Below are 23,538 nucleotides of genomic sequence, written 5' to 3'. Positions count from 1 at the left end.
TATATATATATATATAATATCTATAGTGAAGTAAATAGTTGGTGTTTATGTTTTGTTTCTCAATATTTGCGCCGTCTAACAACTGTGACCTAGGTCTTATCCCATAAGGGCCATGGCCTTGGCCTAGATTTCCATGGCCAGGTCCTAATGTGGCACGACGGGAATTCCAGCGTAAAAGTAAAAGAGAAATTACTGTTAAGATCTCAATACTAAAACTTAAGCGGTGTGCGGGTAAATAGGAAGTTGTTTGTTGTAGAATTGCGCTGCTGGAGCTAGGGGGTAATCTAGTCGCAATTTAGTAGTCTACTTAAGTGGGTGAAAAACAGATTCTAAATGTATTTAATAATATAGTAAGCATAAAAAACCTAAAATAAGAAACTTTTAAATAAACTAAAAATAAGAAAATCAACATAATAATAAAAACAAGTGAATTAAAAAGTCTAGTGACAATTTTAGCGTAATTTCCTTATGTTATCTAAAAATAGCTCTGGCGTATAATGATGGGGTGCGTTCAAGCTAGGAGAACGATCGGTTTGTAGGTGTTTATGTAATTTTAAAATTTGTGACCGAACGAAAGGATATTTTTGGAAACTTTCTTCGGCAATATTGTTCTAAATTATGGCAGGAATCGATTGGTAAATGTTTCACGTCGCTAAGTGGTCTGTTTGCCGAGATATAGGCCAAAAACTGCATTTTTTTGAGGTTTTTTGGCTTTTCCGTGAAATCCAGGAAGGAATTCCGGGAATGTTTTTGGCCCACTATCATCCTCGGAACTTGCTTAACAAATTTGCTTTCAAACTAGTCCTCGATATTGCTTCGTTGAGGAGGAGATACGACTTAAAGCTGCGAACACACATCCATCCATTCCCAGAAAAGACGAGTTAATAAACGCAATTCTCCAGAATGGAAATTGCGCAAAAAATAATAATAATTCTTATATGTGCTGTGTACAACATTTATAGAAAAGCAATCGGTTTTACAGATCGGCCTATTTGTTTTTCAAGCTAGTCATAAGTCTGGTTTAGAGTTCAATGAACATAATTTTTGTTAACATTGATGTGTGGGGGAGGGATGGTTACGATAGGACTTTGCAGCCGCCATGAGAAAGCCGCTAAGAGTAGTAGAAATAGGAAGTGGATATGCCATTGTTTCTTCCAGACTTTTTTCTCGTGGGGTGGGGTGGACTACATTTTTCGGGAGGGGAGTGGACACTGGTGAAAGTATATGTTTTCTATATAAATTATATTTCGTTCGGGGGAGGGGGAGCAGAGCTTGAAGAAACTCTGGGACATAAAAATAAAATTCTTTAAGAAAGCGTTTGACGCATACTTATATCAGATGTTTTGGTTAAATCTTTGAGCAACAACAACAACAACAAAATAAAGAACCAGTTGCCCCTCGCACAGTCCATAAAATAAACCCTAAATTGTGCTCTTAAAAAATGAAGCAGGACAATGGTATGGCTACTAAAATAACCTCTCAAGTTTTAAAATCCGGATGTATTTATAAAAAGAAAAATATTCTACATAGCCTAATTGATTCCCAAGTACACAAATTTAAATCACGATCACATTTACGTCTACCTTGTTTATTGCGTGTCACGAACTTCATTTTTGAATTGTCTGTAACGCATAAACAATGTATTCAGAGCTGGAATAAAACAACCCGGATGAAAAGCGAAGGAAGGTACAACACGAGACGATTGGTCGACGGTTGTCCCTATAAAACACCAAAATACCCACAACCTTCAGTCTGATGAAACGATCAAAAAGTCAACTATTGCTATAGTCGTCGCATCGAAGTATTTAAAGGACAGCGATTCAAGACTCGACTAGATTGGACATCTTTAAAAGGATAATTTGTAGCAGAAAAGGTTTGTTTTTCTTTCTTTTTTTTGTTTGCTTGCTTTCTCTATATTTAAAAAAAAATATAGTTATTTTATAGGGGACGTTTTCCCGAAGTGGCTTTCGAGCATTTGTCGCATTCGGGCAAGTGTCCATTCGGGAAATCGGCCTTCGGGCAAACGGCATTCTGGCAAGTGTCTTTCGTAAATTTGTCGTAGACCCATTTTATAGTTAATTCCAAGTTGTATAAGCACTGTCTATAAACTGTGTGGAGAGGAACCGGATGTGTGTGTGTGGAGGGGAGGGGGAGGCTGTTACATGGGCAACATCTGACCAATCCAATGTGCAATCATCCCATGGTCTGCTAATTATAAGATTTTATAGCTAACTCGGGGCAGCAGTTTCTTCTAGTTTATTTTTAGGCAAATATAATTCTAGACTAAATTGAGGCGAAATAAACTATGTACTCGTCTATAGTTAAGAGGTTTGGGACTGAATTTCAATGAAATCATTACTACAACATGATGTAAATCTATATATCTATCTATATATATATATAATTCTCTTCTGGAAGACGCTAGAAAACAAGCTGTAAACGCGCTCACTACCAACCCCATCCCTACATGGTCTGGTGAGCTCTAAATGTTAACAAACAGAGCCGAGTTTGGTGAGGACAATTAGGGGCAGATAATTTAGTTTGAAACGATTTTCAACGTGGGGGGGGGGGGGGGGGGTAACTAAATGGAGTTTACTTTAACGGAGGGGGGGGGGGAGGAGGAGGGGGGTATCGTCCTTAACGAGCTACTTATAGCGTTTTAAAGAAATATTTTCAGTGGCAGCGTTGGTAGTGTCGAATTCACAAATTATGAAAAACTGAAAAGTAGAAAACAAAACAACCAAATAGCAGCATATGATACGCCGCGGGTCGGCTCGAATATATAATTCTCTTCATGGAGAAAACACCACTCAACTTAGCCACCACCCTCATCCCCACTTGTGAGGTGAGCTGTGGTTCACCCCGAATGTTTACAATCGTAGAGCCGGGTTAGTGACGGCTATTAGGGGCAGATAATTTAGTACTAAACGATTTGTAACGAAGGGGAGGTAACAATTTCTGATTGATCGTTTCTTTGTCAGTAAACTGCTGCTTTTACTGGGCGGGAGGGGGGAAGGATGAGGGAGGGCGGGAGGGAGGGGGTAGAGTTTAATTCACAAATTATGTATTGCTGATAAGAAATAAATAAAATAACTAGATGGCGGCGTATAGGTACTACGTCGCGGATCAGCTCGTCTATATATATAAAGCAAAGTTGTCGTGTGCCCGATAGGGCACTTTCCGGCGCTGTTTCAAATTTGGCAGGATCCTTCCTTGGGGCGATAGAACACGAGGGTCTGTGCCGGTTGGACGAAAATTCCACGAACAGGGGGTCAAACTGACCTCGATTGACCGGCGCCTTATATGAGCTATATATCGAAAACAAATTCCCATATAGGAACCTCTTCATAACTCCTGAGGTCGTAGACCGACCCTAGGGGGTGGCAAAAAAAACATGATATGTTTCGGAAAACTCCGGAAGACCTTTAGAACTGACCGGTCCGAATTTTCCCTATATAAACATTGTTAATTTTCTGAAAAACGACGACTCTTTTTCAATACAGCGTTTTGGAAATTTGGCTCTGTACATCTGGCTCATTTTTTGCATAGAGCTGAGTAAATGAATCGGCCTTTTGGATAAACTATCGGTTAGCCTCTCCTCGCACCTTGAGGGCTAAAAAGTGACCACGAGTGAAATTTTCCTTATATGAGCTATATATAAAAATGCCGTACGATCCCCCTGATATTTTATGAGGCCGTAGACCGACCATGGAGGGTAACAAAAATATGATATTCCTTTCGAAAAAAAATATTATGGTCGATAGATTTGTCCAGAAGCCGTATTTTCTTCTATAAGCATAGCAACTGTTAAAACAAAATAAACAAAGACTACGTCATTCGGTAAAATAACAAGGGAGGTAACTTTTTAAAATAATTATTTTTCAAACACGTGTATACTATTTTAAACATAAACAGAAAATCAAGATGTATAGCATTCGTTTTAGTAAAAAATTAAATTTTAAATTAAGGTGTGTACTCTAATTAAATGTAAAATTAATTTTATATGTTAATGTATTTTAAATTATGGGTTATACTGTTCAGGAAACCTCTGTTGTTCTAATTAACTTTAGGATTATAAATTACGAACATTCCTTTTTTTTCTAAAATCGGACTATAAACAACAAACAACAACAAAAACGATTTCTCTAAAAATAAGCATTACTATTTAAAAGTAAGCGTTCCACATATCAGCCAATCACTAATTAATTATGCAATCAAATTCTCATATTTTATTGAAAACCTAAGCGAAGCTAGGCAGTATGCCTAGTATAAAAAAATAAATGTTTCGTGGAACGGGGGCCAAACAAATTTGTCCTGGACGGTGAACTTAGCAAGATACAATATGTGTATAATATATATATATATATATATATATATATATATATAGTTTGTTGTATGTATTTCCATAATTTCACAGATAAAACCATTCCCACAACAGCTTGTATGTGCCAGTCGGTTAATAAAACAAACCCAAGATGAAGACACACCCAGTGTTGCTTGTACTTACTGCCCTGTGTAGCCTTCAGACACAAGTTGATGGTTTGTAGGGATTCTTCTATTTAAAAAAAATCCAAGCCGATATTTAAATTAGTGCAACATTGAGACAGCGCACACGACTTCTCCAATATTAGATTAAGTTAGTTTTTTTATTCTTTGATATTGTCTTCAAAGTTGTAATCAAATTATAATCACTGCTCTTCCCTCCCCCCCCCCCCACCTCCTCCACCACCGACGAAATTGATTTTTTTAAAAAGTCAAATTTAAATAGAAAGTATGAACTTTAACGATTTTTCAAATTGCTGCTCTCTCTCTCTTTCTATCTCCCTTGCCCTCCTCACCTTCTCTGGACGTTTCAGTTGTCCCTATCTCAGATCGAAATATCAGAGAAGAAAACCGCATACAAAACTGTGTATCAGTACCACGTGATTAGCAACACCATTATCGAGTCTTCTTAAAGGCAAAACTAAAGAAACTATGTTTTCAATACATTACAATTAGAATGATAACACACATGTCTCGGCACACATTATGTCTTATCTACATTCAATGTCATTCTATCCCAGGCTGTGATAATGTGAAGATGGACATGATCTTTGTGGTCGACTCGTCTAGCAGTATCGGAGCATCGAACTACCAGCTGGGGATAGAGTTCATGAAAGACCTGCTTGCTGCGGCCGACATTGACAACGGCAATGTCAGGGTCGGAGTCGTCATCTTCAGTAGTGCAGATACAATCCAGTTTCACTTGGACAAGTACAAAACCAAAGCTGAACTGTTTCAAGCCATCTCCGCCATCCCTTATATCACAGGCTACACTAACACAGCTGATGGTCTTAGAACAATGAGGACGACAATGTTCAGTCCTGAGCACGGAGATCGTCCTAATGTCCCCAACATTGCAGTGGTCATCACAGATGGTCAGTCTAATAGAAACAGTGAAAGGACAATCCCAGAGGCTGATGCTGCCAAAGCCCAAGGCATTCAGATCTATGCTATTGGTGTTGGCGCAGGCATTACTGAAGAATTAAATAGAATCGCAAGCACGCCCGTTGATGATTTTAGATTCAAAGTTGAAAATTATTCTTTACTTAAAAGTCTGAGAGAAAAACTGTTTAGCGCCATATGTAAGTAGAATAAATTCCTAATACTTTGAATTAGTACATAACAATGTATATTGTCTGTAACGTCTCATTAGTACATTTAAATGTATATTGTAAACGAGTTATACACACTTGTTGCATTGAAAAGGAGAATGTTGGGGAGGGATACCCTCTTGAAAGGATTTCCAAAAGAATGGGCATCCAACTAAGAAACTAAGCACGAATAATTCAATATCCAACTACACTGACTGTATTTGCTTGTCATAGTACTAAGGGGTTGCATATAAACGACGTCACAACCAAAATATGTAAAACAAAAATTAGGGGGTGGTTACAGTTAAGCCTTCACCACTGTCCTTTTTAAAATATCAATGAATTACACAACAGTAAAGGTAATTAACTTACAGGTAGTTAAATAATGTTTTGACGTGCTATGATGTTTGACCAGGTTTGTACGTGACAGAAGCCCCAACACCTGCACCTACAACACCTAAACCAGTTGTGATCAGTAAGTGAATTGTCCCATCTCACACAGCTCATCTTTCAAAGTATAAAGTAGTTTAATATGCTAAATTTGAATGTTTCTTACTATTGTACTCAGATAGCCGTTTTTAAAAAAAAAAAGTAATTTGCTTATGTTTTGTACTTAAGCATACAGAGAAGTATAAGTGCTAAGCTTTGTTTAGAATTTAGACTAAAGACAAAAATTCATCGATAAATATAAGTAAACTGAAAATATTGGCAATTGTTGATGTATAAAATGTATGTTTTCAATCCACTTTGACTTCTCATCTCACCAGAACGTGTTCACACCAGGTTTGATCTAGTGTTTGTACTTGATGCCACTTCCAGTGTGTCCAAATCTAACTTTGATCTGATGAAAAAATTCATCAAAGATTTCATCTATGAAGACGATATTTACAATGAAAATGTTAGAATTGGTGTTGTCACAAGCAGTAACAGTCATATCCAGTTCCATCTTGACAAGCACATAACTAAGGATGACGTCATCAATGACACAGACGCCATAGCCTATCCACCAAATGACAACACCAACACAGCAGATGCCATTAGAACAATGAGGACAGAGATGTTCACTGAATCAAATGGGGATCGCTTAGAAGTTGATAACATCGCCATAGTACTGACAACTGGTGTTTCCAACAGTCAAAACATTCAGGCAGAATCTGATGCGGCTAGAACACAGGCCATTCATATCTTTGTTGTTGGCATTGGTCTAAGGGACACCACACAGTTGGATGTTATCGCCAATAAACCAGTTGACCAAAATAGATTTACTGTCAATGATTTTACAGATCTTGAGGACCTCAAGGAGAATGTTTTTTCTGCTGTTTGTAAGTTGCTAAGAGCTGTTTTCATTCATTGAATATAAGCTCTCTGTTTCCCTAAAGGTCTTTATTTGAAGTAGAGTTTGTATGTTTCTTTACCTCGGCGTATGAAGGGATGGTGTGGTCAGCACTATGTCCGGCCGCCTTTACTTTCCCCAACGTTAATCTGGTATTCATAAGCATTAGATGGACAGAGGGACGTCTTGCAGTCCGGACCGAGATCCAAACTCCAGACCTTCGGGCTAGTATGTAAACGCACTACCATTCGACCACGCCGTCCCATTAAAAAGTAAACTTACCTTTGGAGCCTGAGGTTCTATGGGCAGGGGAATTAGATTTCACCTGTTTCAGTGACCACGTCATATGAAGGGTTAGTCTCAGATTAATTCAAACATTTCCAATGTAAACAAAAACAAAAACCACTCTAGTTTGAAAGAAAAAAATATCTATATCAATAATTCTCTTCATGGAGACCATAGAAAACACAACGCAGCTTAGCCACCACCCTCATCCTCACCTCACGTATACAACGTCGCGGGTCAGCTCGTATATTTTATTACAACTCTGCGCATAATTGATATATTTGTTTCTCACAAGTAAAAACTGTCAATGAAAAACGAAGTGAAAGAAAAGATTGTCCACCAGAACCTGCTGCCGTGGTACTGGACGTCCGGACCAAACCATCTGGTGAGGGCTATTTCGTCTGCGCACTGTCAGAGCCTCTACCAGAAGGTGTGGACATCTTGTTTACACTGCACGTAGAGGGAGAAGTTGAACATCTCAACAAGAAGATTAATTCATCAGTAAAAGAGGGACTTATTCCATTTACTGACGTCAATCGAGCTTTGTATAACAAAAGGGTAAAAAGTTTGAAAACTGTTTATGATAAATAATAATAGCAACGTTAAAAATATATGTGAAAGAAAAGTATGTTTCAGAAAGACTTTTTCTACTGTTATTATATTTTCAGATTTACTGTTCGGCTGTGGTACAAAATGTGACAAGTGGATCAAAGAATTGTCACGAAGAAAGCAGCAATGTTATCACTCCATCCATCATAGTAAGTTGCAGCTGTAGAGAAATATAACTGTTCTTGCTTTAACGAAAAGTTTTTTACCATACAAAATACTTTGATTCGAAAATGGAAGGATATGTTTATAAAAAAAGTTTGGTAGTAATAACGCACGAAGTATTTCTTCTGCTCTTTACAAATCAATGTATTTTTTAATACAGTGTCCACAACAAACTACCTTAAGATTAGTTGAAGGTCAAGCTCCTGTAAATCTGGTTTTTAAATTGACTGCACCACCAGAACTTTACTGTACTGTTAGACCAGGAAGTCCGTGTGATGTGGAGGTCGTCATAGAGATTCTTCCAGGCAGTGATGAACTCAAGTAAGATTTACTGTAGGGTGTCATCCATTAATGATCTCACGCTTTTTTAGACCATTTTTAAGATGAGTTTTACCTCCCCCATCTCCCTTCCGTCACACAATGTCACAAAAAGCTAACCAAGTACATCAGCACTCAAAATTACAATTTTAAATTATATTTCAAATTATAACATGTTGACTGAGGTCAGTCAACATAGAGTATATTATTCAATTTATATTACAATTTACAAAAATAGTGTTGGAAAATAAACGTTAAAGTAATTAAAAATTCTAAGACAGATCAGTAATTATAGCGATATTTTTAAAAATTTAAATTAGAAGGGAGCTAACTCAGTATACGACGTTTTCCTGTTATTCCAGTTGTTCTAACACTGAAATCATACCCCAAGTTGTATTTGAAACTAAAAGCTGTGGCCAGAAATTTTCTCATCATAATTGGAAGGATGGAATCATCATTCCAGTGAAGGCAACAATAGACAGGATCATAGATGGGGACAGATATTTAACCATACAAAGCTACATTAAATTCAGTGGTGATGTAAGGCACTATCATAAACGTTTTATAAATTAAATTTTAAATGTTTGTAGAATGGGAAAGTTATGAATGCTACTTATGTTTTAATAACAACTAAAAGCTTTATACGTCAATGCATCAGTGGTTACAAAAATTCTAGCTTTAACTTACTCGCTTTTGAATGACTTAGAAGTAGATCTACATATATAAATTTATTGTTTCTCTCACCTTGTAGCTAATCCCCCAGGAGAGTTGTGCTGATATACAAGCCACTGTTGTTGATAAGGACAGAACTTATATCTGCTATTCTGTCAATGATCCACATATTTCAACTTTTGATAAAAAGTATTAAATTTCTGGACAGGTTTATTTAATATTACGAATACTATTCTATCAATTCTTAATTTAGGCTATGACACAATGCATACATATTACATAGCTATGTTAGTAGCCTAATTGTTTTTTTTTTATTTTAAATTAGATTCTGGCACTTAATAGTAAGATTTTATTAACAATATTGTGATAGTATTACATTATTATCCTACGTTAAAATTTAATTTTTGACTAACTCTACAATTTTCCCAGTTACTATGACAACCACCTATCAGGTGACTTCATCCTCTACAAACACAAGACACTTCCATATCAGGTGAAAGATGTTATAAAGGATATAAACTTGTATCCTATTTCAATATATACTTATATCTGATAAACATACAGAAAATAAATTAGCATTTTCTTAATTTAAGTGAATTAATTCAGGATTTGATATTTAGTTTCTTGAAAGCCTAGTAGTAATGTAAAAATTATCATTTCACAGCTGACATTTAGTACAAAAAGTGTGGCAATATTGAAAACTGCTTGCAGACTTGTAAACAGTTAAAAAATATTTAAAATTCTTTTACAATTAAAAAGATTAAATACACCAGTAAAAAATAAAAAAAAATAACACATTTTTGATTAAATTGATTAAGTTACAACAGTTAAATCTAAACTAACAGGTTCAGGTAAATTTCGGCCCATGTTCAGCATCACCAGTTGCCACCTGCAACTGTAAAACTGCGATACAGTCAGGGGATGATGTCATTGTATTTAAGTGAGTTTTTATTTTTTATTTTAACATAAATTAAGAATTGCCTATTCACTTTTTGCATTTCCTAAACAAATAGTGTGCTGTTTTCAATTTTAAACTCTCTTTTGTAAACTTATCATTATTGTAAGTTGTAAATAAAGTAAAACTATGGAAAACATGAAAAATAATTTTATTTATTTATAATGAAAAAATATAGTTTTATGCAAAAAAAAAGGGTTAATAGCTTGAATAATATATATATATATATATTGTTGATGTTTTTATAACATTGGATTTTAAATAAAGTTGAAGTTTTTATTTTAAAGTTTCCACTCAATTTTAAACCATATTCAATAAGATCTCTACATGAAAAACAAATGACTTTTTAAAAAAATAATTTGAATTTTAGTTCTTGTTATGCCAAACAAAACCGTCAACGGTTAGATGCTGCAGCTCTGGATGTCCAGATTATTCGCAATGGGGAGTTAACTCCTGGAACTAAGATAAAACAACTTGGTGGAGGTCAACAGTATGATGTAGGCTATTAATTATTTGAACAATTAAAATCATAATTAAATATTGTTATCTATAGACTATTATTTGAATTATCAAAAATTATGATTTAATTTCAGTATCTATAAACAGTAAAATTAATTAAGGCTATTGCTTGTAATGTTAAAATCGTGATTTAATTTCAGTAACTATAAACACATTATAATGAAATATTTTCAGGTGATTTACTAGAATAGCACATACTTAATTTATTATATTGTAGCAAATTTGTTTTCTGTGTCTAAAACTATGATTACATTTTGCATTAACCAATGAGCACATGTGTTTCAGGTTCTTCTACCAACAGGAACTGTTGTGTCTGTAATGCCAAGCATGTACACCTTCATGAACATCTTTATAACAGCATCACCATCTGACTTTAATGAGACAGAAGGTGATACACATTTTTTATCAAACCACATGATTCTGTGTGTCTTAAAGTCTTATATAACATGTCGTATTTTAATTATAAATATTTTTTGTACATTAAATATAAGTTTCATATTGAATTATGTTAAATTATAAAACTGGGCTGTGTTTTTATTATTTTGAAATTATGACTGAATAGTTTATCATAGTTACTGGAAACTAATTTTATCGTCACGAATAAAACGTAGATGTGATGTGAGATATTTTCTTGTTACAGTATTTTACTAGATGTATTGTTGTCACAGGTCTATGTGGTAATTTTAATGGTAGAACAGATGATGATATGGGCAATTTGGATGAAGACACATTTAACTCACATTGGAGGTTAGTGCCAATAAATGTTATTATTACTTTAAAGTAATGTCATTTTTTCCCAATCAAATTAATTATAAAATTTAGAGTAGATGAAATGTTATAAAAGATCTGATTTTAAAAAGGAATTAAAAGAAAAGATTAAATTGAATCATTTAGACATCGTGATTCATCGAAAACTTGTAACTGTGTCTTTAACAGAGCTAGTACAACCATCTACTCTGGTGTGCCAGCACACAAATATCCTGAACCAGCAACATACAGCAGCTGTACTCAAGGCTTTACACCCATCTCTAAACCTGGACTGGATGTTTCTAGATGCTCATCTGATAGTAAAAATAACTATTTTTTCTTGAGTGTTCTAAACAAATTTTAAAAGCAGTTAAGTAAACCTAGCATGGATGTTTCTAGATGTTTATCTGCTTGAAATTTTTTTTACATTTTTTCTTGAAATTACTTACAACTTACATTATAAACAGTACACAAAATGGCTGTCACAAAATTAAATCAAATTGTTGGGACTTAACAATTTTTATGATATTTTATTTCACTATTAGATAATGATATAACAAGTGCCCTTATGCTGCAATCCATATCAACAAACATCAGTAGTAACCCAGTACCCAGTCCTACACAAAAAATATCTAGGAAAAAAAGAGAATCTATTAACACTTCTGTTGGGGTGAGTTGTTTTTTTTTGTCTATCACATTTTCAAATCTTTTTAATAACACTTAATACAATTTTGAGGTTTCCAAGTCTCTGGCATTTTATGTAAAATAAATATTATAAACCAGTGCCTTATAATAAAATGGAAATCTATAGGGCCAATGTAGAATTGTTAATTTACAATTAATTGAATTTTGTTTTATGAACTGGTACTAATTTTTGGAATATGCTTGCAGTAGCTTAATGCCTCCCTTTGGGAATATATTTTTAATATGACCAATAATCCATACTTGTGAGCTTTTAAGCTAAATTGGTGAAATTTGTATAGCCCCTAATCATTAATATTTGTTATTGGTTAGCATAGAGAAATGTTTCTTTCCCAAACTAATAAAGCTATACATATATGGGTCCTTATACCATGACTAGTAGAAAAGAAGTTAGCTTGCATTTTATTAATAAACAATTGTTTTATAAATAAAAAGGAACAAGTCAAACTATTTCTGTATTGTTTTTAAAAAATGGGATCATATAAATGGAGAATATGTAAATGTAAACAATTTAAATGTAACAAATTTATGTTTATTATTATTATAGTGAAACAAAAGATTTTCTTAATCTTTAAAATAATTCTTTTAAAAGTAGTAATAATGTTTGTTAATAGATTTGAATACAGCAATATTTTAAGATGAAATTCAGTGTTTCATTCAAATTAAAATATATTATTTCCTTCTAAGACCACAAGTGCAGTTAACTACACATTTGAAGAAGCCGAGAGTAACTGTTCAGATTACTTGAAGAACAGTAGGACAGTCAAAGCCTTCACAAATCAACTTTCAGATGACAGAGTTTAGCAGAGTGTCACCAACTGTGCTTTTGATCTGGTGGTAAAAATAGCAATTTCGGTAATCTATCGTTTTGGGTACGTAAAATCGCCCGCGATTTGTAATGTGAAAAACAGGTGACTCCTTAAATTTTAATAATTATTTCACATTTTGAGGAGGATTTATGTTTTAAAAAATTCAAAAATGTTTCCTTGATTCATTTATGTACCTGTTTTTAAACAATTGAATTAAAACTTTTCCGTAATAAATGAAGACTAACGATGTTTCCAACAGATGCAATCATGCTCATTTACTATAGCAGCCATCTTGTCTAAGTTTTATTTTTATAAGCTTTTAGCGCCAGATTCAGGGGGAAGTCACTCTATTTTACAAATGGCTGCTGTTTATATAATTATATAGCAAATCTTGCTCTCAGACACTGCTGTTTAAAGTTAATTTCTGGCCTATATCGATATATTTAGCCATTGATTTAGGTTTATTATTCATTCATCTATAATATTTGACACAAAAGTATGACAATATACTTCTATTAAAGTTAAAGCCTTGACAATGAGGTAACGTTTTCGTACATAAATAACCGCGGGCGATTTTACGTACCCAAAACGATAGATTACCGCAATTTCTTTTTTTATGCTAATTTTTATAATTAATTTTAGTAATTTACTGTAAATGACAAATTTAAAAAAAAATGTTTTAGGAAAATTTGAAATACGTTTTTGAAAGAAATCGTTTATTCACAGCATATGACTGTTTAATTGGGCTGTGTCTCATGTTAGTTCTAGCAGTTTAAAAATGTAATAAATTAAGATTTCATCAACAACAGAGCACAGGACTATTTGATTGGGCTGTGTCACATGATAGTTCTAGCAGTTTAAAAATGTTATCAAATAATTTTTTTTATAAACAACAGAGCACAGGACTGTTTGATTGGGCTGTGTCACATGTAAGCAACCTGGCAGAGGAGTGTATCACACGAGCTGAACAAAACCAAAGTTCATGGACAGGTGAAGGTGACACACCTGGTGAACCTGTACTTCCTCAAGCCATTGTCACCCAGCTGTGTGTCAGGGACTGCTGGGACAACGGGCAATGTGTCAACTGTAATATGACTTAATTTTTTAAATTAAATTATGATTTGTATGCATATAGGTAAATAAAAAAAAAATCAAACATTCAAAATAGCTGTACTAAAGATAAGATTTCACTTAAATGTAGATTTTATTTTCTTGTAGTTAAATTACAGTATATTGTTTTTTTTTTAGCTTATTGCAGATGTAAGGACGGCTACTTTGGTGAAAGTTGCCAGTTTGGACCAAACACTGTGCCACTTATTTTTGGAGCAGAGAAAACTTGTAATATTCAAGAATCTTCTTGTGAAACAGTCAGGATAAATAGGGATTTTTTCACATCTTCTGATAATCTTGCTTGCCATATAAACTTTGCTGCGGTAAGAAAAACAAAATTAAAGCTACCCATTCAGTCCATTGGCAGATGTTGGTAGAGTTCATCTGTTTCTTTGACCTCATCATGTGGATAGTGTGGTCAGAGCTGGCGGGTAAACTCATAGATGTCCTACAGACTCACGCCTTAGAGAAATGAAGGAATATTTTAATATTTGTTTTGGGAAAACATGTCTCTGCTCAGTGCTACAGTACTGCAACTTTTTTCAGAACATGACAAATGCAAGTAAATGGATTTTTTTTCAACTACAGGTGGATGTACCAAGTTGGATGTACACTCCCTACACGACGCAGCGCCTACATCACCGTCACAAACGATGGCGTCCGTCAGAGTGAAAATGTTTACCTTCATGTTGTCCACAACTCCAGCTGTCAGACTTGTGTCATCAATGACAACAAAACTGATGTTGACTGTCACATGATTGTAAGTGAACAAAAAGCATAAACACTATATAAAATTCAGAATGCCCACAATGATATCCTATACTGTCGTTCTTTGGAATCTTTTTAAAATGCTATGTGTGGCTTTTATCTATGGCAATGAAGTTATTCTATCTGGCAAAATAATGTTCCCTCTATGGTCAGAGATTGAAAGCTTCTATAAAATATATTATATTCTATAAAATATTATAGGCATTTTGAATTTGCATTACGTCATCATTTCGCGTTCACATCCAAATATACTAATTAATTTATATTTGATTTCTGTTTATAAACATAACCGTATTTTTAATATTAACAAAATGTGTTATTATGCAAATTCCAAAACCTAGACAAATGTGTGTGTAATAGAAGGACAATGTTACTTACAACAGCAAGAAGACTCAGTGGATTCTTGCAACATCTGTAATCTTGATAGCAGCAACACTGTATGGACCAGGAAAACTGGTAACACTTTTGTTTAGTATCACAAACAGTGTTAGTATTATAAAATTATATCTTTAGAAGATTAAAAAAAAAGCGATTTCAATGTACATAAGAATACAGACATATATGTTTGAATAGTATTATATGTTTGCATTATTTTGGTTCGCATAATATGTATGTAAAAATTTAGCTAAACAATATAAAAAAGGAACATATTCATCTGTTTCTATCTTCTTGTAGATTCAGCATGCAAGGAAGGCTTGTCTAATGAAGCCATCATTGCCATCAGCGTGGGTTGTGCTGTTTTTGGGTTACTTCTCATCCTAGTCGTCATCATAGTTATCCTTAAGAAAAGGAGGTGAGGATTTAGGCAATTTTTAGAGTTCAATGTAAACATTACAATCAAACTGATATTATATAAAAACGTTTTCAAAATATTTTAGAATTTCTGCTAGATGTAATATCAATTGGTCCAGAATTGTAGTGAGATATCTATTAGAAGGTTTTTGAAGCTCATACTAAAAAATTTTCACAAAATAATATTTTTGAGCCGAAACGATTTCAGTCTTTATTTAGAAATTATTAGCTCAAGAGAATTGCAATGATTTATTTAATTTTTGAAAATATGTTTTTTTAAATTAGAAAAAATATAATATCAATTGGATTTGTTTTATATTCAACAGAACAGGGAAGTCAGCATAGAATGTTCACTATTGCTATTAAATCTGGGCTGTTTCTCTTTCTACTACAGTGAAATGAAATCAAGAAGCTTTTCAGCGATTATTTTAATTTTATTTATTGATTTTTAAAAATATTTTAATTTTGACCAGTTTTAAAAAAATAATATTGTTGTATGCAAGAATCATCGTAAATCTTTGTCCTTACAACGAAAATAAAATCAAAAAGAGTTTTTGTGAATTATTTTCATATTTTTATTAAGACGTATGCAATAAAAAGTAATAAATATCTATAATAATAGTTTTGCTGTCTGTCTATGTATCTATCTATCTATCTATCTATCTATCTATCTATCTATCTATCTATCTATCTATCTATCTATCTATCTATCTATCTATCTATCTATCTATCTATCTATCTATCTATCTATCTATCTATCTATCTATCTATCTATCTATCTATCTATCTATCTATCTATCTATCTATCTATCTATCTATCTATCTATCTGACAAGAACGCTATAGAGAAAACACAAGCAATTTAAAAACATGCATAGTTAAACGAAAGCGAAATATGACTTCATATAGTAGAAAATAATATCAAGCCGGAGAATGCACACAGTAAAATGACGTCATTAATTCTCTAGTAAACATTGAATAAAAAGGCAATTTTGTCTAATCTTAAAAGTGGTTTGCGTGAAGAGTTTCATTCATACAAATCTTCGGGTAGGGGCGAAGCCACATTCCCGCGTAAGAACGTCTGAGGCCGCCCCCCTCCCCAACTCAAAAGAAATTTCTTCATCGATACTCTGTAATAAAATTACCGCCTAATTAATGTGTCTAATCTAAAAAGTGGTTTTGTTGCAATTTCTTTAATGCAATTCTTCTGGTAGTGGCTAAGTGCGACACCAGTGTTTCTTTCAGACTTTTTCCTCCCCGGAGGGGGGAATTTTTTCTAATCTAAAAAGTGTGTAGCGTGCAGTTTTTTTTTTCAAGCATCTCTTCCGGTAGGGGCGAAGCCCGCCCAGATTCTTCCTTTAGTTTGTATGATCTACAAATGCGACCAGTGTTTCTTTCAGACTTTTTCCTCCCCGGAGAGGAGTGTGGGTACTTGAAATTTTCGGGGGCGGGGGTAGAATTTTCTGGGAGGGGGCGGACACTGGAAAAAGTATATAATTATATTTCGTTGAATGGGACATGTTTTGGAGTGTGTGTGTGGGGGGGGGGGTGTGGGGTGGGGAGGGAGGCGAAGCCCCCTCCTCCCAAGTAGAGTTGCCTGAAAGAAACTCTAAGTGCGACTTTTGTCATGAATGAGAATAGGTGCATGGTTTAGGGATATGCCTATGACTACATTTTGTATAAATTAAAGTACCGAGAAAATAGACAGCACTATCAACCTAGCGCCCGTTGTATTCTTCCTCAACGGGCCATTTTTCTCGTTAATACTAATAGTTTCGCTGTCTGTGTATCTATCTATCTATCTATCTGACAAGAACGCTCTAGAGAAAACACAAGCAAATTAAAAACATGCATAGTAATTAGAAAAACGAAATATGACGTCGTATTGAGCATAGAGTAGAAAATAATATCAAGCCGGAGAGTGCACACAGTAATATGACGTCATTGATTCTCGAGTAAACATTGAATAAAAAGGAAATTTTTTCTAATCTAAGTGGTTTGCGTGAAGAGTTTCTTTCATACACCTCTTCGGGTAGGGGCGAAGCCCCCACCCTCGAGAAAGAACGTCTAAGCCGCCCCCCCCCCCAACTAAAAAGAAATGTCGTCGTCGATACTCTATAATAAAATTACAGCCTAATTCATATGTTTAATCTAAAAAGTGGTTTTCTTGCAATTTCTTTAATGCAATTCTTCGGGTAGTGGCTAAGCGCGACACCAGTGTTTCTTTCAGACTTTTTCCTCCCCGGAGAGGGGTGTGGGTACTTGAAATTTTCGGGGGCGGGGGTAGAATTATCTGGGAGGGGGCGGACACTGGAAAAAGTATATAATTATATTTCGTTGAATGGGACGGTAGACATGTTTTGGAGTGTGTGTGTGTGTGGGGGGGGGGGGGGGTGAGGGGGGCGAAGCCCCCTCATCCCAAGTAGAGTTGCCTGAAAGAAACTCTAAATGCGACTTTTGTCATGAATGAGATTAGGTGCATGGTTTATTGATGTGCCTATGACTATATTTTGTATAAATTAAAGTACGGAGAAAATAGACAGCACTATCAACCTAGCGCCCATTGTATCCTTCCTCAACGGGCCATTTTTCTCGTAATATAATAATAATTTTTAAATTGATATTGACAAGTTAAAAATGAAAATGAAAACAAAAATCTTTTTTTTTTTACAATTTAAAAAAAAATTAATTTACTGATTTTATTTGGTAAAATGTTTTCATGCCTTTAAAAAGACTATCCTTATATGCTGATTCATAATAAATATAATCAAATAATAATTTTAATAATATATGTGTCTTCTTTTCTTCTTCTTCGTTCTTAATTATTAGTGTTGAAGGGGATCGAGATTTATCTGCCAGTGTGTTTAAACTCGTGACTTTGTTCGAATTTATCAACCATGAGCTTTTAGCCGACTCGACCACGCCTCCATCATAATTTAGCGTTACGTGTCAACTGGTTCAGTGTTTCTTCCAGACTTTTTTCTCCGGGGGGGACACTTGAAATCTTCGGGGGGGGGGGGGTGCGGTAAACTTTCTTCGGGGGGGGGGGGGTGGACACTGTTAAAAGTATATATTTTCTATATAAATTATATAAATTCCATTTCGTTCGGGGGGGGGGGGGGGCGGTAAAAAAATTTCGGGGGGTGGGATGGAAGGGGGGGGATGAAGCCCCCCCCCAAAGAGATGCCTGAAAGAAACTCTGAACTATGCGCCATTGAGGCCATTAACTCCGATTTCAGCCTGCTTTTCTTTTTGGATTTGCTTCCATAGCCTTTGTCCAACCAAGAACAAACTACAAGGCAGCAGTTGTTTAATTTTGGAGTTGTCTCTCCTAGAGGAGTGGCTGTCCCCAGCTAACGAGCCTCATCTGCCCGAGGGTTCGAACTCGAGACTTTTCGGTTTAGCAACCATGGGCTTTACCGACTCCACCACGCCGACCACTATATATGTGTCTAAATAGCCTCAACTTTTTTATTTGACACTTCAACTTTTAAATAATTACTTGCCCCAAGACAAATTTGCTAAATTATTTAAAATTATGCTTACGCTGAAATCATTTTCTTTTTAGTTATTCTCATCTTTTATTATACCAGTTTTGTTTGTTAACATTAGAGTACCAGGGTACGTACTATTTTGTGCTCTATGCTTAAGGTTTATTTGATACGTAAATGTAGATTGATGTCTAACAAATTCTATATTTACACTGTATTGTAGAGCAATGTGTGAACTGGTAGGTGTGGATGGGGGTGGAGGAGAGGCCAAAGAGAGGGAGTTTACAATTTTTAAATTTGGTGTATTCTTAAAAGTAGGCTATTTGTAATATTATATCATTGATCGATGTACTTGTGTTGACACAGCTCGTGTAATAGGTCTACTTGATATAAAATTACAGCTTTGCCGGTATACTGATTTAACTGCTTTTTATTTTTGATTATGTAGCTGTAAAAAAAAACCATTAAGAAAAGACGACGGCTATAACCACTTTTCAACTTTTTCCTCGCTGGTAAGAGGGGGGGGGGGGGGGGGGGGGGGCTACGCTTTCCTCAAAAAAAAAGGTTTTCTAAAATGCCAGTGCAGGGCCTGGTCGGAACGGTTAATAGATTAAATTGAAAAGACTCTAACTAGTGTTAGCGACCGCACCTCCCTCCCACAAGAGGAAGTTGCAAGTTATCCTTCCCACACGGAGAAAAATGCCTGAAAGAAACACAGTCTATCATGTTAATGCTATTAAGTGATAGCATGCCCTGACATGAAGGTAATGTAACAATGATCTTGAACCTACAAAAGATACAGTGACCGTCCGTCCCCCCCCCCCCCCCTCCTCAGAGTTTTATCATCAGACTTCCCTCTACTCTCTGTACTATGTAGCCCAAGGAATACGCAATAGTGAATTACAGCAATGAACTACTTACCCTTCAATATAAAGCATCACATTTTGTATGACACTATTTAACAAAAGAATTGTGAAAATATAAGTTGCTTTTTATGTGGATTTCTTTTTTTTTCCTTATTTCCGCGACAAGCACCATGGTCCACATTGGCTTGGGTGTAAACATTTTTATAGAAAATCTTTCAATACGGTTTCAATATTTAGAAAAGGAGTGCCAATCTTGAATTTTAATTTTCTAGAGATATTTTACTGAGAGTGACGGGAAGGTGGATGAGGGGGGGGGGGGAGGGGTCAGGGGATTCCAGTCTGTTTCCCTCGCGATGCGTTCCTCGCAGTAAAAATGCAATAACGTCCCCTGCCCTAGTGAGAGGTTTATAAAAAGAACAGCATGGTTTGTCAAATTAAACAAAATGTAAGACCCATGTCATACCAGTATGCATGCAGTGGATATCATGCTCATCGTCCAAGAAAAACTTCAAAATTTAGAGATGTAGGTATAGTCCTTTTTGGGATAATAGAAGCTATTGTAAAATATCGAACAATATGAAATTTATTGAACAAGTTTATTGTTTATACAGTTTATTGAACAAGTTTATTGTTTATACAGTTTATTGAACAAGTTCAATAAACTGTAAAGATTGTATAATAGTGTTACAAAAAAAGTTTCCAAAACACGTTACATTTTGTCAAGTGTACTAAAAAATGGTGTCGTTCTGTACAGAACATCATTCAATAACACATGTTACCATAGACAAATAATCTCAGACCAAACCAACAATAACACCTAGATCTACGAGTCCTGCTAGAGGTGAATTGTATATACAAACCCTAAACATTTGTGAAAACTCACATATAATTTCCTTTACTTTTAGCAGCTTTAATTTTATGTATATGTTTTTTTCCGACTGATGCACCTATTTGTAAAATTATATTTTTTGAAACCACATCTACTTATGCCATATTAATTTATATTTTCTTTGGGAGATTGAAAAAAAATGTTTTTGGCATTTTTAGGAAAATTGTTTTTAATTAATAACAAAAATGTTAAAACACAAAATAAGTCCAATCTTTAGTAAAGTCAAAAAAAAAACACCTTACAATCAAGTGATTAGATAACATTTATTTTAATAACTTTGCATACGCTTTTAAAAAATATTGAATTGAACATTCGAAACTTTCCCCGCAAGCTAAGCAGTCAAAGGGAAATAATAAGCAGAAACATTATGTTTCTCAACTACTAGATTACTGTAGCCTATGTGCACACACAAAAAAGTTATCGATTTTTGAAACTCATCGTGTGGTGTATAAGGTGAAGCTAAACATCCCTTCAAACCTGAAGGCCCATGCAATGGGTCGCACTATGCCTAGAGTTTCTATTTCTCGCGACTCGAGTACAGTAGCCAAAAAATACGTGGATTCACTGACCAGATAAGGATTCAAACCAGAAAAATTACTATTCGACCCAGCCGAACCACAGTTTTGAACCGAGTTTCTTTCAGGTATCTCTTCGGGGGGTAGGGGGGTGGGGTTTATCCCAGTGTTCGCCTATCCGGAAATTTTAGTCCGCCCCCCCCCCCCCCCCACTTAATATATGTCGGTGTTTTCAAAACAGCAGTCAGGCAATCCCATATTGCCTCTAAAATGAAATGGCTTTAGTTCCGGGTTGTTGTATGTCAACGCATTATACCAGAGGCATAGCGACCCTTCCCGGCGCCCGGGGACATACTTTCAATTTGGCGCCCAGCTCGGGAGCAAATTTTCGATTTGCACCCCCCCTCTCCCTCAAACTATGTATAATGCAAAAATGCAGCTAAAATGACATTTTAATTTGTTTTTACAACCAATTTAGGCGCCCCCTAAGGTTGGCGCCCGGGGACATATGCACCCCCCTGCCCCCCATCGCTACGCCTCTGCATTATACGTTTGCGTGAATGACGGAGCACTTGAAAAGGAAAAAAAAAAGAGATTTGCGAATCGCCATCACTCTCGTCATACAAGAATTTGTATATAAGTAATCTGAGTGAACCAAAAGAATTAGATACAAAAACACATGTGCTGTTTAAGATTACAGAATAACTGCCAGATATTAATAGTATAGTGTTGTCAGTACTATGGCTAGCCGCCATTACTTTCCCTAACACAAGTCAGGTACCCATCAAGGCTGGGTGGACTCAACATTGTCCTACTGTTTCATGCTCTAGATGTTGAGAGTTAGCAGTCGTACATTCTACAATCCGACCACACGGTGCTCAGCTTCAGCTTAAACAACATCTCACAAACATCACTGGTCATATTCTCAGTACTTAAAATCTTAACTTTTGTAAAGAGCTAAGCCCTAAGCCATATAATAAATCTCCGCTAGGCTCATTTTTTTCCAGAAAGAATTGACCGTTAATTAAAACCTAGATCTACGTCTTGCGAATCTTTAGCATATAACTTAACGCTGTAGAATACAGAAAAAAAAGTACAGAAATCAGACTGCTATATGGAGGTTAAACATCAACAGCCAGTGGTATATTCTGGATGGGAATTGTTAGACCCCACCCCGTCCTTAGATCCCAAAAACGACAGCTGTCTTCAGTTCTTTTAGGGACTTACAATTTCAAAATTGTATAAATTACAGGCACATCTTTTCGTGGCAAATATATATGAATCCCATACCTATAAAAAATTTCTTCACACGCAGCTGTGAACGCCTGACATGTCTATTCTAGCAACATACCCTTAATGTCGCCTTTCTGGGGAAACAGATATTCTGTGAATGTTCATCGAAAAAAAAACCTCGCCTATCTATCGAGTTGTTAAGTAATCTTGTCGACTAACCGGTTTATCTGTGGGGAGACTTGTAGGGGAGGAGAGAGGTATAGAAGAGTAGGGGTGGGGTTAGGGGAACACAAGGAAAAGCTACAAGATAGAGAGAGACAGGGATAGGAGAGTGAAGAGGAGAAATACAGTTGGCGAGAGAAATAAATTGAGATAATAATTTGTGAGAAATGTATTGAGTGAATACATGGAAATGATTGGAGACAGGACATAAAAGGGAATTAGAAAAAAAAAGACATGAGAAAGAAAATTATTGGTGCCCTGTTGTTGTTTTCAAATTTGTATAAATCCTTTTATCCATGTTGTCAAATGTGAAATGTGTATGCGTATGCGTATGCGTATGCGTATGCGTATGCGTATGTGTATGTGTATGTGTATGTGTATGTGTATGTGTATGTGTATGTGTATGTGTACGTGTACGTGTACGTGTACGTGTACGTGTACGTGTACGTGTACGTGTACGTGTACGTGTACGTGTACGTGTACGTGTACGTGTACGTGTACGTGTACGTGTACGTGTACGTGTACGTGTACGTGTACGTGTACGTGTACGTGTACGTGTACGTGTACGTGTACGTGTACGTGTACGTGTACGTGTACGTGTACGTGTACGTGTACGTGTATATATATATATGTATATATATATATATATATGTATATATATATATGTATATGTATATATATATATGTATATATATATATATATATATATATATATATATATATATATATATATATATATATATATATATATATATATATATATATATATATAGTGAAGTAAATAGTTGGTGTTTGTGTTTTGTTTCTCAATATTTGCGCCGTCTAACTACTGTGACCTAGGTCTTATCCCATAAGGGCCATGGCCTTGGCCTAGATTTCCATGGCCAGGTCCTAATGTGGCACGACGGG

General features: G+C 35.3%; 2 protein-coding genes and 1 long non-coding RNA gene across 3 annotated transcripts in view; all 3 read left to right on the top strand.

Annotated features, from left to right (window-relative positions):
* Positions 1 to 5,318: 5,318 nt before the first annotated feature.
* LOC131947776 (uncharacterized) overlaps positions 5,319 to 23,538 on the top strand; it is a 44,941-nt gene continuing 26,721 nt past the window's right edge. The window contains exons 1-10 of the mRNA XM_059309077.1: positions 5,319 to 5,624; positions 6,049 to 6,108; positions 6,401 to 6,955; positions 7,547 to 7,809; positions 7,920 to 8,009; positions 8,183 to 8,343; positions 8,703 to 8,880; positions 9,092 to 9,201; positions 9,442 to 9,505; positions 9,858 to 9,952. Of these exons, the coding sequence (XP_059165060.1) occupies positions 5,342 to 5,624; positions 6,049 to 6,108; positions 6,401 to 6,955; positions 7,547 to 7,809; positions 7,920 to 8,009; positions 8,183 to 8,343; positions 8,703 to 8,880; positions 9,092 to 9,201; positions 9,442 to 9,505; positions 9,858 to 9,952 (1,859 nt within the window). The 5' untranslated portion in view covers positions 5,319 to 5,341. The remainder of the gene's footprint in view (positions 5,625 to 6,048; positions 6,109 to 6,400; positions 6,956 to 7,546; positions 7,810 to 7,919; positions 8,010 to 8,182; positions 8,344 to 8,702; positions 8,881 to 9,091; positions 9,202 to 9,441; positions 9,506 to 9,857; positions 9,953 to 23,538) is intronic.
* On the top strand, positions 11,802 to 13,803 carry LOC131947778 (uncharacterized). Its single transcript, XR_009387922.1, has 3 exons — positions 11,802 to 11,903; positions 12,623 to 12,772; positions 13,641 to 13,803. It is a non-coding gene; the product is annotated as an uncharacterized LOC131947778 (long non-coding RNA).
* LOC131947777 (von Willebrand factor D and EGF domain-containing protein) lies at positions 13,835 to 15,824 on the top strand. Its single transcript, XM_059309079.1, has 5 exons — positions 13,835 to 14,177; positions 14,443 to 14,614; positions 14,964 to 15,078; positions 15,298 to 15,415; positions 15,741 to 15,824. The coding sequence occupies exons 2-5, from the start codon at positions 14,447 to 14,449 to the stop codon at positions 15,757 to 15,759; spliced, it is 420 nt and encodes a 139-aa protein (XP_059165062.1). The 5' UTR covers positions 13,835 to 14,177; positions 14,443 to 14,446; the 3' UTR covers positions 15,760 to 15,824.

The sequence above is a fragment of the Physella acuta genome, unplaced genomic scaffold (genome assembly GCF_028476545.2).
Source record: "Physella acuta isolate Inbredline_101_S28 unplaced genomic scaffold, ASM2847654v3 ptg000607l, whole genome shotgun sequence".
Lineage (NCBI taxonomy): Eukaryota > Metazoa > Mollusca > Gastropoda > Physidae > Physella > Physella acuta.
The sequence above is the reverse complement of the archived record's forward strand: the minus strand, read 5'-3'. Positions and strand labels throughout refer to the sequence as shown.